The 17,021-nt window shown below is 34.5% G+C and overlaps 1 protein-coding gene across 2 annotated transcripts; it reads left to right on the top strand.

The window, feature by feature from the left end:
* Nucleotides 1-1,285: 1,285 nt before the first annotated feature.
* Nucleotides 1,286-15,333, top strand: zfpl1 (zinc finger protein-like 1). Of its 2 annotated transcripts, XM_073840762.1 has the most exons (8): nucleotides 1,287-1,438; nucleotides 1,760-1,868; nucleotides 2,203-2,314; nucleotides 2,790-2,983; nucleotides 6,322-6,397; nucleotides 9,217-9,378; nucleotides 13,713-13,836; nucleotides 14,419-15,333. In XM_073840762.1, the coding sequence occupies exons 2-8, from the start codon at nucleotides 1,767-1,769 to the stop codon at nucleotides 14,603-14,605; spliced, it is 957 nt and encodes a 318-aa protein (XP_073696863.1). In that variant the 5' UTR covers nucleotides 1,287-1,438; nucleotides 1,760-1,766; the 3' UTR covers nucleotides 14,606-15,333. The 2 variants fall into 2 exon arrangements, with proteins under 2 accessions (XP_073696864.1, XP_073696863.1); XM_073840763.1 differs by lacking the exon at nucleotides 9,217-9,378 and having other exon boundaries at nucleotides 1,286-1,438.
* Nucleotides 15,334-17,021: the final 1,688 nt, after the last annotated feature.

The raw sequence follows: 17,021 nt of genomic DNA, 5'->3' as shown, positions 1-17,021 counted from the left end.
CGTGCCTGGAAACGCGTTACAAATGAGCTAATCATTTTTTTTAAACAATTTTCTTGTTTGATAATACTATAGCGAAATAAGCCCCTTCAAGACCATCCGCTTCACATTCTGACCACACGGCTTAATCTGCGATAAAAACCTGTTGACTTAATTATTCCTTACCTAATATGCATAGCCTATTATAGGCTATATTCACTCAAACAAAAGAGAACTAAAAACAATAGACAATTTTAACTACAAGTTTTAATTAGGCTACAATAACTTAAACCTAAACATACCTTTGCACATGAAACAGCAGGTGCTTGGTAACCTTAAGCTCGTCTCATCAGAAAGGGCTCTGCTTATGACGTCTGCTTCGCGGGCATTTCAAGGTGTATGCGTCACCGTCTCATTTGCGCACACAATTTGAATTCATGTTTTTGGTCTGCCAAATTGATATAATAAGGAGAACGATAAAAATACCGTTATTAACCGGTTAATTTGGAATTTCTGTTTCTGTTTCTGTTCAGAACGATTAAAATTGATTTTGTTTTCGTTTTTGTTCCTGTTCCTGTTTAATGTCATTTGTTTTCGTTTTTCGTTTTCGTTCCTTAAACCGGTTCAGAGCCCTGCTTCTGTCAATCACTTGTCGTCAGTTAAAATTTAAAATTTGAACTCAGAAACCAATTTAACCCAAGGCTGGGTTATTGCTAAAAAATAACCCAACAATGTTTAAAAAAATAACCCAACTTTTTAGAAAATAACCCAACATAGTAACCCAATGTGTGTAACCCATCTATTGGGTTAAAAAAAATAACCCAACATTTTTTTCTGTGTAGTAATAATTCAATTTTAGAGAACTGAGAAAGAATTGAAATTCTTACTAATAAAAAATCAGTTGTAGAGCTCTGCAATTAAAAATGAATGGAAGTCAATGGAGACATATGACTAGTAAAAATGTATTTGTAGAGCTCTCTAATTGGAATTGTTACTAGTAAGAATTGAATTAGAGAGCTCTGTAATTGGAATTTGGTAAGAACTGAATTAGAGAGCTCTCTAATAATTGTAATAGTAAAAATTGATTTAAAGAGCTCTCTAATTGGCATTTTTACTTGTAGGAATTGGGTTATATAGCTCTCTAATTAAATTGTTACTTGTAAAAAATGCATTTACGACGAGTAACGCTTAGTATATTTTAGGCTAAAACGGCTTGCCATAGATACACTGATCGGTCTACACTCTGGTTCTGCGCAGCGCTGCTTCAAGTCGGACACACCTCTTATGTGTTGTCTTTCGTGACGTAAGTGCACTGCGACGGTAGTGGAGGAGACGTGGCAAAAAATGCAATCTAGATTCTAAAAAAATATTAAGGAAAGTACCAGGGAGTGTACAGTTGATTGAGTGTATGTTGATTTTTTCATCAGTTTTTGGTTGACTGGTATTTTATTGACCTTTCAAGGTAAGTATAATATTGTTTCACTAATAATATGTTGAATAGTAGCAGGAGGTATGTTGCAGTCGAGCAGCTAAACATCTGTGTACTGCCACTATCAGCTTATATTTACATTCTGTCTGACTAAATAATGGCTCGGTTTTTTATGTGTTAACTACCGGAGTTAGCAGTTTATATTCAAAATATATATTAAGTGCCAAAAATGTTTCATTTAAAATGTATGCTTTAAGACTACATTAAAATTCACCCTCGAATGAAGGTGGATTTAGTACACTCTAGTTTATATATGTATCCTGAATGATTATATATGGAACTTTTGCTTGACAGGCAGACCATGGGTTTGTGCAAGTGTCCGAAGAGGAAGGTAACGAACTTGTTCTGTTTTGAACATCGTGTCAACGTTTGTGAGCACTGTCTTGTATCCAACCACAATAAGGTTAGTGCTCTGATATTTAGTTAAATCCGTGACTGAAAGGGATAGTTAACCCAAAAATGAACATTCTGTCATTATTTACTCCCATTGACTTTGTATGTCAAAATGCAGTGGAAATCAGTGGGAAAGGAAGCTATTTTGCTATCAGCTATCTTCAAAATATCATCTTTTGTGTTTACAAAAATGCATCACAAATGCGTGCAAGATTGTAATGGCATGAGGGTAAGTAAATAATTATGGGATTTTTACTTTTGGGTGGACTATCGCGTTAAGGAGAAAATTAATTTTGAAGATTAACACATAACGCTTTTCTTTTATGTTACTGTTATTTGTACAGTGTATTGTGCAGTCATACCTACAGTGGCTACAAGACAGCGATTACAACCCAAACTGCAGCCTGTGCAGCCAACCCTTAGATTGCCAGGATACTGTTCGCTTAGTTTGTTATGGTGAGAACAACAAACATAATGTTTTACAGTGAACTCAGTCTAAGTAAAAAAAGCAAGTAGGTATTTTACGTAGTTTATGAAGGCCTGCATTAGTCTGGCTTTTAGGGGTGTAGCTTTTTGTTTGTTTGTTTTTTTAACTGGGAGTTAAAAAAAAAAACAGCAAGTAGACATTTTACGTAGTGTGTAAAGGCCTGCATTAGTGTGGCTTTTAGGGGTGTTGCATTACATAAAAATAATGGTTCACTGTGTAACTCGTTTTTGAAGTTCTGATTCCAGTATTTATTCCATAGAGCAGGGAAAAGAGAAAGGGAAAAAAGCAGTTTATTAAAACTGTTTAAAAGTGTTTAAGTACATTCCACATATATTTTGTACGAATTTGTGTACCTTTACACCCTAGCAGATTTTATTTATATTATTTATATTATTATTTTAAACACTTTTTTTCTCATTAAATGTAATTTATTTACCACATCAGATTTATTCCACTGGTCATGTCTGAATGAGCTCGCCTCCTGTCAGCCCCTCTACACGGCACCTGCTGGGTACCAGTGCCCAACATGCCAGGGTCCTGTGTTCCCACCCGCAAACTTGGCCAGTCCTATTGCAGACATGCTGAGAGAACAACTGTCCTCTGTCAACTGGGCTAGAGCAGGACTGGGCCTTCCGCTGGTGAGGGGGAATATGATTATAAGGTTTTGATACACTGTCAAAACTATAGACACACATACTTTTCCTGTATTAATACTATTTTCTGAATATGAATTAAATAGTAGGACTTTAGTAAGCAAAAATAAACTATATAAGTAAAGTTTGTGAACAAACTTTGGTAACACTTTAGAATACCGTTCCATCATTAGTGAATAACTACACAGGAACAAATGACTAATGCACTATTAACATTATAGTAACTAGGGTTGCACGGTATACCGGTACTACGGTAGTATCGCGATACTAAAGCTTAAAAACACCCGCGGTGCCATTGCATTTTTGAAACGGTATAGTACCGTAAGATACGTTGTATGCACGGAACACTGTTGAAAATGTTCATTTGAACATGCACGCCAGAAGAAACATTACAACTTGATTGCCAAAATGTCTTTCTGTTGTGCTTTGTGTAGTACAGGCTGTGTAATTCAGTGTTTCCCAACGCTTCAGTTCAGTTTGAAATGAGAATTTGCTCGCGCACGTCGTTGTTCACGCTGCAGTTTATCAGAAGAGAGGGTCTGATATTCAGACCGTCTTAATGCTATTTAAAAAATAGCAGCTCAAGAATCACTTATTAAACATCAAAATGTTTTACAAGAAAGTATTTTCGTATTTTTTTTCATTTGCCCACTTTTAGAACAAGTGTAAGAATTAGTTTCTGGAAGCATCTTTGCGATCACGAATGCAATTCCTTTCATTAACATAGTGGCTTTGCACTTGGTTCTTATCAATCATTATATATATATATATATATATATATATATATATATATATATATATAACAACATATGACATTATAAATGAATACATTTTAATATAGAAGCTACTAACTTACAAATTTCAAAATGTGCGAGCAAAAATGCTCCTGCAGTTCAGCAATATGACACGAAAAAGATGTTTTAGTTTCGTTTCTGTGTTCGAATCCGCGTTGGTTTGGGCGAATCAATGATTCACTAAGCCATTCATAAAAACAGTCATTTGATTCGCCCCTGAATGATTCAGCTGTTTTGAAAGAATTGTTTGAATGACTCAGTGATTCAATCATGAACACTGCTGCCACCTGCTGGCTGTTTTAAGTTTCCCATCACATTACATTATTTTCCAACATATTTCTATATTCAGAGTTATGTATTTAAAACATTAATCTTATAACATTACTTGCAATTATAAGTACAGTGTGCATGTATAGAAACCACATCTAAATGTCACTCCATGCAGCTTCTGTGCGGTGCTAAGATGAGTTTCGTTTACACGATTTCATGGATAACAATAGCCAGTCATTCATTCACATTAATGAAGTATTCAGAGAAAAATCTTGTTTTCATTTACATCTTTTTATTTATGAAATTTAGATTCATTTTGTAGAATTGAATTTTAAATGAACAGAATACTGCATGGTATCGTGATACTACTTGGTATCGCAATACTTTAGCTGGTATAGTATCGTAAGTCATTTTTATGGTATCGTGACAACCCTAATAGTAACTACTACTAACTAACAAGACACTCTGATTAATGAATCAGTAAGTAATAGCACTCAGTTGAACGTGGTAGTTCACTATTATTTTTTCATATCATCTGGAGAATTATTAAGAACTACTATACACATGTTCATAACTACTGTGAATAATGCAAAATGTATAATTAGTGAATATCATGGTAACGCACTAGTAATTACTAAAGCCATTAAAAGCTATTGAGGTTTTTGTAAGGTTATGGATACCTCTGATGGCTTTGGTAACACTTGAGGTAGGGGTTACTAGGGGTTACCATGATCGTCACTTTAGAATACTGATCCAAATAATTAGAATCCCTTCTGTAATACTTGAGTCATTACTATCCAAAACCTTGCAAATACCTAAAAAGCCTACAATGATTTCAGTCATTACTATAGAGTTATCATGATCTTCACTTTAGAATACTGAACCAAATAATTATTAATCCCTTCTGAAGTATTTCTTGAGTCATTACTAGTGGGTTAACATGATCTTTACTTTAGAATTAATTATACATTTTGCAATATTCACTTTTATATAGTAGTTCTTTGTAGTTCTCCAGGAGATATGAAAAAATAGTAGTTACTAGGGCTGCACAATTAATCGAACGATGTTGTGAGGTGCGTTTAGTCAATGAAGCCGGTACTTTGATTAGTAGTAAATCTCCATCACGTGCGTTCAGCTGCGTTCAGCTGGAGCATTCAGAGGCGTAAATCACTGACAAGCTACGCCAAATCGCGCTCAAAATCGAATGCGATTTTGAACGCGATTTGGCGTAGCTTGTCAGTGATTTACGTCTCTGTGTATTAATTGCCGCTCCAGTTGAACGCACGTGATGGAGATTTACTACTAATCAAAGTACCGGCTTCATTGACTAAACGTGCCTCACAACATCGTTCGATTAATCGTGCAGCCCTAGTAGTTACTGATTAGCTAATAGTGAACTACCACTTCCATCTGTTGCTAACATGTTTCTTGCATGATTAACATGTTGTTAGCATGTTTTTTTAACATTATTAGCATGTGTTAAACGCATTGTTAACATGTTTTAGTATGTTGCTAGCCTGATTTAGCATGTTGTCCTTGAAAAGTGTTTAAGCTTTGCTAGTGATAGACAGCCTAAACTCTATAAGTCTTACTGTACAAAAGTTTTGATCCCCTCCATGAAAGTCTATGAAACTTTTTGTAGTTTTGATCATCTGTTTAACAAAAATTGTAAGTCCGATCAGTTAGAAAAGATATAGCAACCTGAGTCAGACCAGTCTGAAGGTTTGACTTCAACCACTTAAAGAGTTAAGTGGTTGAAGCATGAAAGCTATATGAGGAGATAGATTTTAAAATTTAGCCTCAGAAGAAAAAGAGTTTTCTCAAGCCAACTTTATGATCTGAATGTCCACAAAAGTAAGAAAGAGGGGGAACAAGTTATTGTATATTCTGTATAATGATTGTTGCTTCTTCAGAAGGTGGATGCTTTGTCTACATACCAACATTGCACTTTTGGAGTAGGGCAGTGAGGACTGCCTAATATCAAAATATAGTTTTAGAACTTCGAATTGAATTCATTTAAAATTTAATTAAAATCAGTTTATTAGAACTGAGTGACCTGTCAAAATAGTTAGATGGTCTAGAGGCCTATTGACACTGAATGTGAGATGAAAATACAATACAAATGGAATTTGACAATATAAAAATATTGACAGTATATATACCTGCACGAGTATGTTTAAGACATTTGTCTTTGAAAATTAATTAACACTGATTTAGCCATTAATTTTCATTGATATATCATTACTTCTTTTTGTCTAGATTGAAGAGCCACCAAAGAGCAAGGAAACTACAACACATGACATTACGTGTTACTCTGAATGGTCATCTTTTGAGAGTGAGTTTGTCATAATTGTAATTTACACTTTTAGCAGGGTTCCCACGTTTACTGGAAAACAGAAATCTGTGATGCAGTTTTGCTGTCATAGAAAACGAGAGAAATAGCTATAGTTTTGCTTAAGTTTACATAAACCTTGCAGAATCTGCAAATTGCATGCATTGCATTCAATATTACTGCGCTTAATAAGCTATTTTGTGTAATAGTTGTTAAAATTAACATTTTGCAGATTTTGTAAAAATGCAAATATATGTCCAAATAGTTGTTGTTTTTTTTGTTTTTGTTTTTTATTCTATGAATATCAAACACGAACATTCATCATAGATGAGTATTTTTCCCCGTATTTATATGGATTTCCATATTTTCTGTTCTGAAGGGTATGTCCTTCAATAATGAATGGGTTAAACTCTAAAATATAAAATGCACACACAGAGACAGTGAGATCAGGAGTGGGGCTCAGTTGGATAGTTTACCATTTAGTTGAAACTTAACAGATTTTTTTTTTTTTATTAAAAAAAATGTAAATTGTGAAAGTAGTTTTTGATAACAGTCAAATGCAATACATAATATATGAAAGACATTGTTTAAAAACAGTTCTCAAATATAAGGCTATACAGCCATCTACTGGTTATACTACTGGTTATATTCAACTTGGAAGCACTAATCTGCCTATTTTTGACTAAAACATACTATTTTAATAGTTAATAGTATTATTTATAGAAATATTAATTTCACATTCATTTAGCATACATTTAACATACATTCCCAGTTGGATCTAAATTAAACAGAGTTTAGCTTTAACCATAATCTAACACATCTGAGCCAGCTAATCAAGGTCTTCATATCATTAGTTGTATTAAATTTAAGGCCAAAAACTGTTAATAATTAGTTAAACAGAATTTTATTACATTAATTTAACACCATATACAACAGCCTACTAGCTGCACAGTCTGCAACTTTTGTTAGGGCACCTTATTTTGCGACATATTATTGATATTTAACAAATCTATTTCTTTCTCTCCCTGACCTCGTCTTTCTGCTTGAGCAGCACTAGTTGAAGCCTGAAAATATTGTAAACAATAACATAACTAATTACACTGGTCGGACTACGCTCTGTTTCAGACTGATACCTCAGGTTCAGGATGGTCCTCATCCTCATCACGTGCCTTTTTCAGTCGCGGAAAATACTTTTCAATACTCATCTGGATTGAAGCAGCAAACATTCAGTGTAAGAGTAAAGAAACGACATAATTTATAATACGTTTATTTGATTCACAGCTGCTACATATAGTGTTTTGACCTCGACAACCCAACTAGGCTAGCCTACATTTTACAGCAAACTTGCGACTAGTTAACTTTCTAAAGTAGGCGCAATCGCGTTTGCTAAGGTTCGGGACTTACAGTAACGTCAACACACTGAAACTATTGTATTCACAATATAAAATATTTTATAGCACTTTTTAATCTGTGATTGTGTGTTAAAAGTGTTCACGAGATACCAACCTTTTGCCAGCCGTCTTCTCTCCACAGATGATCCAGACAGATGTGGTGTGTACGGAGGGGAGGGGCTGTGTGCGTGTGTGCGTTTGAGTTGAACGAATTTGCTGCGTGTTTTAAATAGCGTACAAAAGAATAACGAAACGCAATATGTGACGGTCGGTATTGATTTTTTTTTTTTTTTTTTTTTTGGTCGGTGTTGAATCTGTGGCGGTCGGAATTTAATCTGTGGCGCACCTCCACAGATTCGTCTATGTGTGGGAAACACTGCAGGAAAATCTTAATTATGATTTAAAGAGGTCTTAAATTTGGGGACAGAAAGGCAGAAATTGCAACATGGCTTAATCTGACAATTAAACTTCAAAAGGCTATGATTTCATTGAATAAATATGAGCACTGCACATTTCAAAGTAAAAAAAAAAGTTCAGGCCAAAGGGAAAATCGACCCATATGCAGCGGGCCCGCAGTTGTAATTTTGAGCAAGTGGATCATTACGGAGCTAATGCTAAAGCATTTTAAATATCTAAACAATTTAGACACTACAATATATTTATTTGTTATTTAATACATATAATAATAGATTGATAATTATTGTTTAAATTAATATAGTAATTGATAGTTTTGAACTTATTGTTTAAAGCCTGAAATGTGAAGTTTATAATTTTATAACATTTTGTGTTTTTGTGAAAACCTGCATCTGAACAGTAAATCATGCCTTTTATTTTCAGTTTATGGTTTAATATATCTTAAAAAAGGTCTTAAAAAGATCTACATTTGCACTTAAAAACCCTGCAGATACCCTGTTAATGGCTGATAACTGTGTATGTTTATTTACATTAAGTTTTTAGCATGTTAAGAGACTTAAATAAATAATACAAAAATAATATTAAGGTTTGACACATTGCTATAACAACACTATTTAAGACATCAAAATTTTACATTAGCCGTAAACTTATTCTGACTGAATTTAAAGCAATTCTGGTAAAGAAAACATGATCATTTCAAAGCATTTTGAAAGTGACACATCCTCCTGATAGTTGGTGGATTGTGACACACAAAAACATATAGCTCAGGTTTCAAAAAACAGAAAGATTGTTTTTGATTCAGCCATTTAGATGATTGTATATTATTATTATTATTAGTAGTAGTAGTAGTATTATGTCTCATTTAGCTTTTAGCTGTAGCTTTATTAAAAGGCCAAACTTCTAAGACAGTGGTTTTTAAATGACACAACTTTGTTTACTATGTTTATAACAAGGTAATTCAAAACAGTAATTATTGTCCAAATATTTTAAACTGATTTGATTTGATTTGTGCTTCAGCCCCGGTAGTGGAAATAACTTTGTCAAACACCACACCCACCAGTCTACCAGCCCATCAGGATGTGGAGCACATGCACAAAAATGGAGAAGTGAGTGCCCAGAATCACTCTGTCATCAATATGAGTACCACCTCTACCACCGATACAATCACCATTAGCACAGGTACCCACCAGCCCTGTTAAGTATTTAAATTATTAATTTTTTTTAAAGGGGTGGTTGATTGTGTTTTTACATTTTTAACTTTAGTTAGTGTGTAATGTTGCTGTCTGAGCATAAAGAATATCTGCAAAGTTACGACACTGAAAGTTAAATGCACACGGAGATATTGTCTATTAAAATTATGGCAGTTTAATGTCTACAGTTGCATTGTAGAGACTACATTGGTGAACTTCCTTGGTGACATTGAAATTTACATAAGCACCGCCCCTGGGAACATGCAACAAAAGGGGATGAGCAGTATTGATGACTAGGGTTGGGTCGATAGACGATGACATCGTCCATCGCCGATGGCCGATAGACATCACGATGCTGAGCCGGCATCGCGATCCTCCGCCCCGCCCCCGCCGCAGCAGCAACCCGCTTGCAAAAATCACACACTTAATCACACTATATAGCCAAATGAAATGCATGCTTTCAATTTCCGCATCTTTACATATTTTATTATTATTATTATTATTATTATTATTATGAGGAAATAATAACAAGGAAGTTGTTAGCGATCACAATACAAATTACAGTGAACTCCAAACGAATTACACGAACTAGTTCGTTTACATTAATAAATGAGGCATACAAAAACAGCAGAAAAAAAATCTAAATAATTTTAATTAAATTAGATTAAATAAACTACACCAAATATGCCCTTTTCATGGTTTTACCATAATGAACAGAGCTTGGAACAAAAAACAAGAGAATATATTTTTTTCCATCGAAATACGAACGTACAATACAAAGCCTAGTATACATTATAAATAACAGTTTATCATTCAAATACATTGGGAATATGGAAACACTTGGATTTGTGCCGAATTACAGAGGTACGTGAGCCAGTGATGCGTGGGTTGATCCAAAATGAGCGGGTGCCTGCGGTCATTACTAGTCATTTAAAAATATTTTTAATGATATTTGGGTCGCGGTCGGTCGGGTCGTTTGAAATAAAGATGCCAATTAAAACCTTTGTAATTTATATAGTAGGCTACTAGACACTTTTCTATGAAATACATAGGCCTACACTTTATTGGCTGAATAATATTTACCTTTTGAATGTTGAGCATTATTAACTGTTGAATAAATGCTGACGCGGGACAAAATGCCCGATTTCCCAACACGTTGAACTGAGCAATGCCATTGTACCATTTTAATAGGCTACTTTTAAACGCATATAGCTCAGTAATGTCAGTTTTATGTATTTTCTGAGAGGGGGTGGGATTTTTGTTGGGAAAGTCGGGGGAGAGACGTACACTTCGATTAGACTGGATAAACACATGCAGCATCTTAATTGTTAAGAAAATGGTATTCCTAATAAATGTCTCGAATATTTTGATTATGTCCAATGCTTCTCTTTCTTTTTGGAATTATTAGACACATTTCACTATGTCTTTTCAAATGCCTAGGTCTGTTTAATTTCCTTAATTATAAAATTTCTGCACTATTTTTAAACGTTTATTTAAGCAATAATATATAAATTATCTCATGTATATGCTTATTTAAAACCAGGGATTAAAAACGAATTCCAAGTAAAAACTGTATTTTTCTTTACATTTCCAGAGAGCGAAACGAACTAAATTAAACATTACTTAATAAATTCAAGGCACTATAATTTCCTTATTCATTTGATACAACTATTATAGCTATACAATTAATATAGGCTATATAAAATAATATAATTTTTTGGCATATTCGTGATTCCTGAATTTATATATGAAAACTTTGTTTTGAAGTGCATTCATTATGTTTGTATAAGAAAATTCCTTAACCTAGCCTATTAAGTTGATTTAATATTCTCAATAAATTTTAGAAGAAGTTAAAAATTAAGAAAAAAGGAATTAGCTTGTAGTCTATATATATTTAGGGCTCTAGGCTAATCTTTTTCTTAACTTTTATTACACTGTAGATTACACTGTCTTGATCATATTTAACATCGGAGAATCACTGACATAATTTAGAGTACTTCGAAAACGAAACTATTGAAACTGTATAAAGGAAAGACAAAATAAATCACAACAAGAACAATCTGTATTTGTCTTGTAATCAAGAACATCTCTTTTGACAAAATTATCTAATTAATGCCGAATGACGCATCTCCACCGCATAGCCGCATATAGGCTAATCGCTGCTGTCACTCGCCAATATTAAACATGCGGGTCAGGAAGCGGGTCGGGTACAATATTTTCTTTATTTTTTGCGTTCCGAGTTGCGGGCGGGTTAGATGAAAACGTCGGTCGGGTTATTTATACATTGACCCGCGCATCACTAACGTGAGTACCCTGGAAATCCAGAGGTCTCGCGAGAGCACAATTTGAATTGTCTCTGCAAGACACTCTGGTATCGAGCAATGATGCATGTTACTGCAATACGTAAGCAATTCTGGGAACTGATCAAATCGGTGTATCTAATGTAGGCGGGCCAGAGGCGAGCTAAGCTGATGACGACAGCGCTGCGACATCCGTAATCATTAGTAAACATTGAAAGAGATCTTCAGATGAAAACCAGTTGTTTGAAACGGCTTTGGCCGCTACAATGACCGAGTTAGACTTGGCTTTTTATTTAAAAGAGGAACAAAAAACCGCGCTCGAATCGTTCCTTTGCAAGAAGGACGTTTTTGCTGTTTGGCTGACTGGATATGGCAAGAGTTTAATCTATCAGTTAGCTCCGCTGGTAGTTAAGCGTATGGGGCGAACACGAAAAGGAACAGATCTGAAGCGGGCAATGCCAGATAGCATTCGGCAGTCTCGAGTCCTGGCTGTTAAAAAAGAAGTGGCGATAAATGTTATCGAACAAGGTCTACCGGGACAACCTGATCGGGATTGTGGTGGATGAGGTCCATCTCATTTACAAATGGTAAGAGTCACTTGGTAACTTACTGTAACAAAAAACTGAACTATTCAATAGTAATGCAGTAGCCTAACTGGAACAGGACGATATGTCTCGCTGCTGAATGAAACGCTAGTGTCCATTCACATATTAGTTGATATAATGAATAGTTTGATCGGACCTAATTGTTTTATGAGGTTGATTCGGCTGTCGTAATTAATAGTTATTAATCTTGTCACATTGTTTATGTTATAACATTGAAATCCACTCTTATATGTTCACTGTCGCTCTGGATACGTCACACCATTTATTGTTGTGATTGGTCGTGGCATTATCCAATTGCGTGCAGTGAGAGTTTCAAATGCACGCTTGGTGCCGCCCCTCGAGTTAGGTCCTTTTCATTGCTCAATGCCAGACCCTTAATCTTAATAGATTAGGGTCTGGATTTTTCCAGGCTATAACGTGAGCCCAACGCCTGGTATTTTTAGTTTCGCTTTGTTTTGGTTTCTTAACTTAGTTTCATTCTGAATACCGTTACATTTAAATGATTCATTTTGGAGTCAGGGTAACTAACTTATAGCTATGTTTATAGTGTTTATAATGTTAATACATAATAATATTTTGCTTGATTTGGTATTATTTCTGATATTACACTTTATCTCTAAACATTCCGCTGCTCATTAAATGCGTTTGGAGAGAGTGGGTTAAGCAGTAAGCAATCAATGAGAGCGATTTTGAACTTAAAAAAAAGCTTTAAAAATCCCGCTCAAATTAAGCACTGGTGGAAACGATGCCATCGTCCATCGCGATGTTTCATATTAGACATCGTACGATGCCAAATTGGTTGACATCGCCCAACCCTATTGATGACCCTATTGTGTACAGTACAACACCGGAGCACATGAGCTGAGGGGCATGATGTTTCTGGACGTGCACTAGGCTGTTTAGCCAATCACAACACACTGGGACAGCTAACCAATCTGAGCCTGTTGCAAGTTTCTGAGGGGCTTCATAAAGCAGTTTACCACTCCTTTGAATGTCACACTATGTATAAAATTAAAAATTAATAATTAGTGATTTAACTTTGTTGTGATGGCTAACACCAACATTGTGTTGAGACTAAAACCTGATGCTGTTTACTGCGTTATGTGCAGTAAATAATGCATACTGTATGTAAAATAATTCTATGATATGATATATTTTGTCATACTGTCAAATTGCTACATTCAGTGTTTAATTGACTGAATGGTGACTAGTAATCTGTTCAATCAGTATGCTGGATCAAAACTTTCACAGTTATAATCAGTCTTTTGTGTATGTGCGCATTTAAAAATGATCTCATGATGGGTCATAAACAACAGGTTTAAAATTGCATTTGATAACAGTGTGCTTTAGGTGTGTGATAATTCTAAGTATAGGCTTTAATATATTCTTTGTTTATTTCTTCCACTGTGTCTTCTCAGCTATATCCCCAAGAAAGGTGTATGACACGCGGGATTCAGGAGACAGTGCAGTGATGCAGATTGACTTTGATGATGATAAATACCGCAGACGGTCTGCCCTTAGCTGGTTTGCACAGGTTCTAAAGTGAGTCTGTGGCTCAAATTCATTTATTGCAAAAGAATATGTATGGCCTAATCCTGCTTTCCATATGGTGTTACATATTTTCTTTGGCAGCATTGATTTTACACAACTAGTATGTGTAACTACTAGTCTTTGTAAGTCCAGTTTTTGTTATATTTCAGTTTCACAAAGAAACGTCCAGCATTTTGTCTAAGCAATAAAAAAATGACAACTTTTCATTTATTGTATAATTTGTCATAAATCCTCCTTTTCACGAGTTCACACTAACATATAATAAACTGAGAATTGGTTATGTGTATTTGGCGAGCTGTCCGATGGAAGGGCTCCGAGCTCGGAATTTTGGCCCGAACTCAGAGTACTCAGAATGTGTTCCTCCCGAACTTTGTTAATAAAACATCATTTGTTAAAAAAATCATGAAAAAATTGTAGTGTGAGATTAATATAGTAAATCGTATCACATCGTGAGCTGAGTGAATCGTTGCATCCATAATTGGTGTTATTTTATTAACTTATTTGATGTAGTCAAATTGGTTTTTGTCTACCTGTGACATTAAATAATAGGTTTGTATGCATGTATTCCTTTAGGAATCGTACTGGCACTAAGAAAAAGGCCCTTACACTGAAACAGCGAATCTTCATGTTGCTGTTGGTTGGAGTGATTGGTTTCTTTACCCTCATCATAATCATGGCCAAACTGGGTCGGGCCTCAGCTGAGACAGATCCAAACCTGGATCCCATGCTGAATCCCAACATCAGGGTAGGCAACATGTGATGGATCCACTTCCTGTTGAAACTCTTTGTGGATTCAGCCTGAAGTTAAACTTTACTTACAATACATGATTTGGAAATGATGGAGAAAGAATGTTCCTCAAGATTCTGGGAACTGTTTGGACTGTGAGAGCGAGGTGTGACTTATATAAAAAATGGTCAAGAAGTTGTTGCACAACAAATCTCAGATTTATCTTAAATGAAATTATATGGGCTCTATAAGTGTGCAACTGTGTATTAAGCTCTGTAATTTTCCCTTAAATTCTTAAATTGGGATAAAAGATTTTATGTCACTGTTTTGAAATCTTTCTTTTTTTATAATATGCACAGAACTTATTAGGACCACATGGAATTGGTGGGGTTATTGCTTTTCCGAGGTGTCAATTTTGGTTGCATTTATTAATTGCTGATCAGTTAGCAACCTCTGCTTGTGAGAAGGATTTTGCACATGTATACTTTGCTGTTGACTGTACAAACTGTAAAACTGATTTACTAAAGCATCTTAACTGTTTTGTTTGGCATGCTTTAGTACAGCTATTTTGATTAAAATGCTTTAGTAGATGCAGCTTTAAAATAGGCAGGTGCAAACTGTAGTCTGTAAATGAAATGTCTAGGTCATATTTCATCCACAAAATATGTAATAGATTGTGACATTGTTGTGCCAATAATATTGTCTCCCTATATTTTCATTACTGTTATGTAAAAAAATAAATTAGAATATTCTTGTCTGGACTTTTTTTTATTATCACTTTTATTAATCAGCACAAATTAAATACAGTACAACAAGTGCCATAATGCATACTTGCAATTGTACTTTGTAAAGGTATTTTATGATTTAAATAATACATATAGTTTTATGTTTGCATTGGTGATAACGTTTTTGTTATTTTTTAAAATATAATTAATTTTCTTTGGAGAAATACATTTCTGTTAAAATATGTGACCCTGGATAACAAAACCAAGCTTAAGTCTTAAGTAGTGCAGGTATATTTGTAGCAATATAGTATGGGTACAAAAAATACATAGTATGGGTCAAAATTATTGATTTTTCTTTTATGCCACAAATCATTAGGATATTAAGCAAAGATCATGTTCCATGAATATAGTTTGTAAATTTCCTACCGTAAATATATAATATGCATTGCTAAGAACTTTATTCGGACACCTTTAAAGGCGATCACATATTACCCGAACATGTTTATGACAGTTCTTGAAAAATTCACTTAAACAGCCTGTAATAGAGAATAATTTGAAACGTACTGTACATGCTTGCAGGAGTTTGCCCTACAAAGATTGGTTACTGGAGTACATACCCTAACATTCTCGTTATCTCTGGTTGTGGTTTACTATATGTTTTGTGCCATTTGCTTATTTTGTCAATGTACGTAGTGATGTAGTAATATTGGATCAGTCTATATCATGTGGTCCAGTGCAGGTTGTTCAGCCATTTTTATTTGATCTAATTTTTGAGTGATTACCTCTATGTATTGGTACAGGGTCAGTTTATAATGTGACGCATTGCTGCCACACATTAATTTTCCACTCAATTATGTCATAATAATTAGATGTTATGTCGTTTTAACAACATCTTTTCTCGTTAAAACATCTTTTCTCATAATAGCAAGATAAGGTTTTCTCATTAACGTCATCTTTTCTCAAAAAAAGCGAGATATGTTGTTAAAACTACAATTATCTCATTTAAACATCTTTTTTTCATAATTATTTTTTCTCTTAATAATGACATTATATCATAAAAACGGTATGGTTTTTCTGTTATGAAAGATATGGCAACATTATGTGAGTGAGCTAAGCGATTGTCTGCACTGCTGTTGCCACAGTCCTGACAAACCAGCCTGATCTCATGGCAATTTGTATGTATTTTACGAGGTGGCTAATTCGTATGAGCTCACTTGTGAACAAGTTTTTTATGGAAGCATATGTGTAGCGAAATTCAATTTGCAATGCAATATGCAAAATGTCAATGCAATATTCAAAATGGCAATGAAATTTTCAAAATTTCAATACAATATTCAAAATGGCAATGTAATTCTGTATTTAAATTTACATTTTCCATCACCTCCACGCGTGCAAAATTTGGTGCAGAATGAAATTGAAAATTAAATTATATTATTTACATTTGCCATTTCCAACAGTAGTCTTAAGTTGTAAAGTGCATACTACTTTAATGCTTTATATGTAGCAAAATGAAAATGAAAATGTATAACCCAAATTGATTTGATATGTTACATGTCCAAGCAGAAACAGTGGCAATATGATCATTTAAATGTTATTTGTCCTAACAGTTAGGACACTTACGATTGCATTTTCATCATGACGCCGTGGGATATTTGTAGCAAAATTCAATGCGGCTTTGAAAATGCATTCCGAGTTGACCACGCCCACCCTACGTCAATCATTGC

Source organism: Garra rufa, chromosome 5, assembly GCF_049309525.1.
Source record: "Garra rufa chromosome 5, GarRuf1.0, whole genome shotgun sequence".
Classification (NCBI taxonomy): domain Eukaryota; kingdom Metazoa; phylum Chordata; class Actinopteri; order Cypriniformes; family Cyprinidae; genus Garra; species Garra rufa.
The sequence above is the reverse complement of the archived record's forward strand: the minus strand, read 5'-3'. Positions and strand labels throughout refer to the sequence as shown.

Coding starts and splice junctions, on each gene's coding strand:
- zfpl1 (XM_073840762.1), top strand. CDS start 1,767: ATGGGTTTGTGCAAGTGTCCGAAGAGGAAGGTAACGAACTTGTTCTGT. Junction 2,315..2,789: donor TGTTCGCTTAGTTTGTTATG/GTGAGAACAACA, acceptor TTACCACATCAG/ATTTATTCCACTGGTCATGT. Junction 9,379..13,712: donor TACAATCACCATTAGCACAG/GTACCCACCAGC, acceptor GTGTCTTCTCAG/CTATATCCCCAAGAAAGGTG.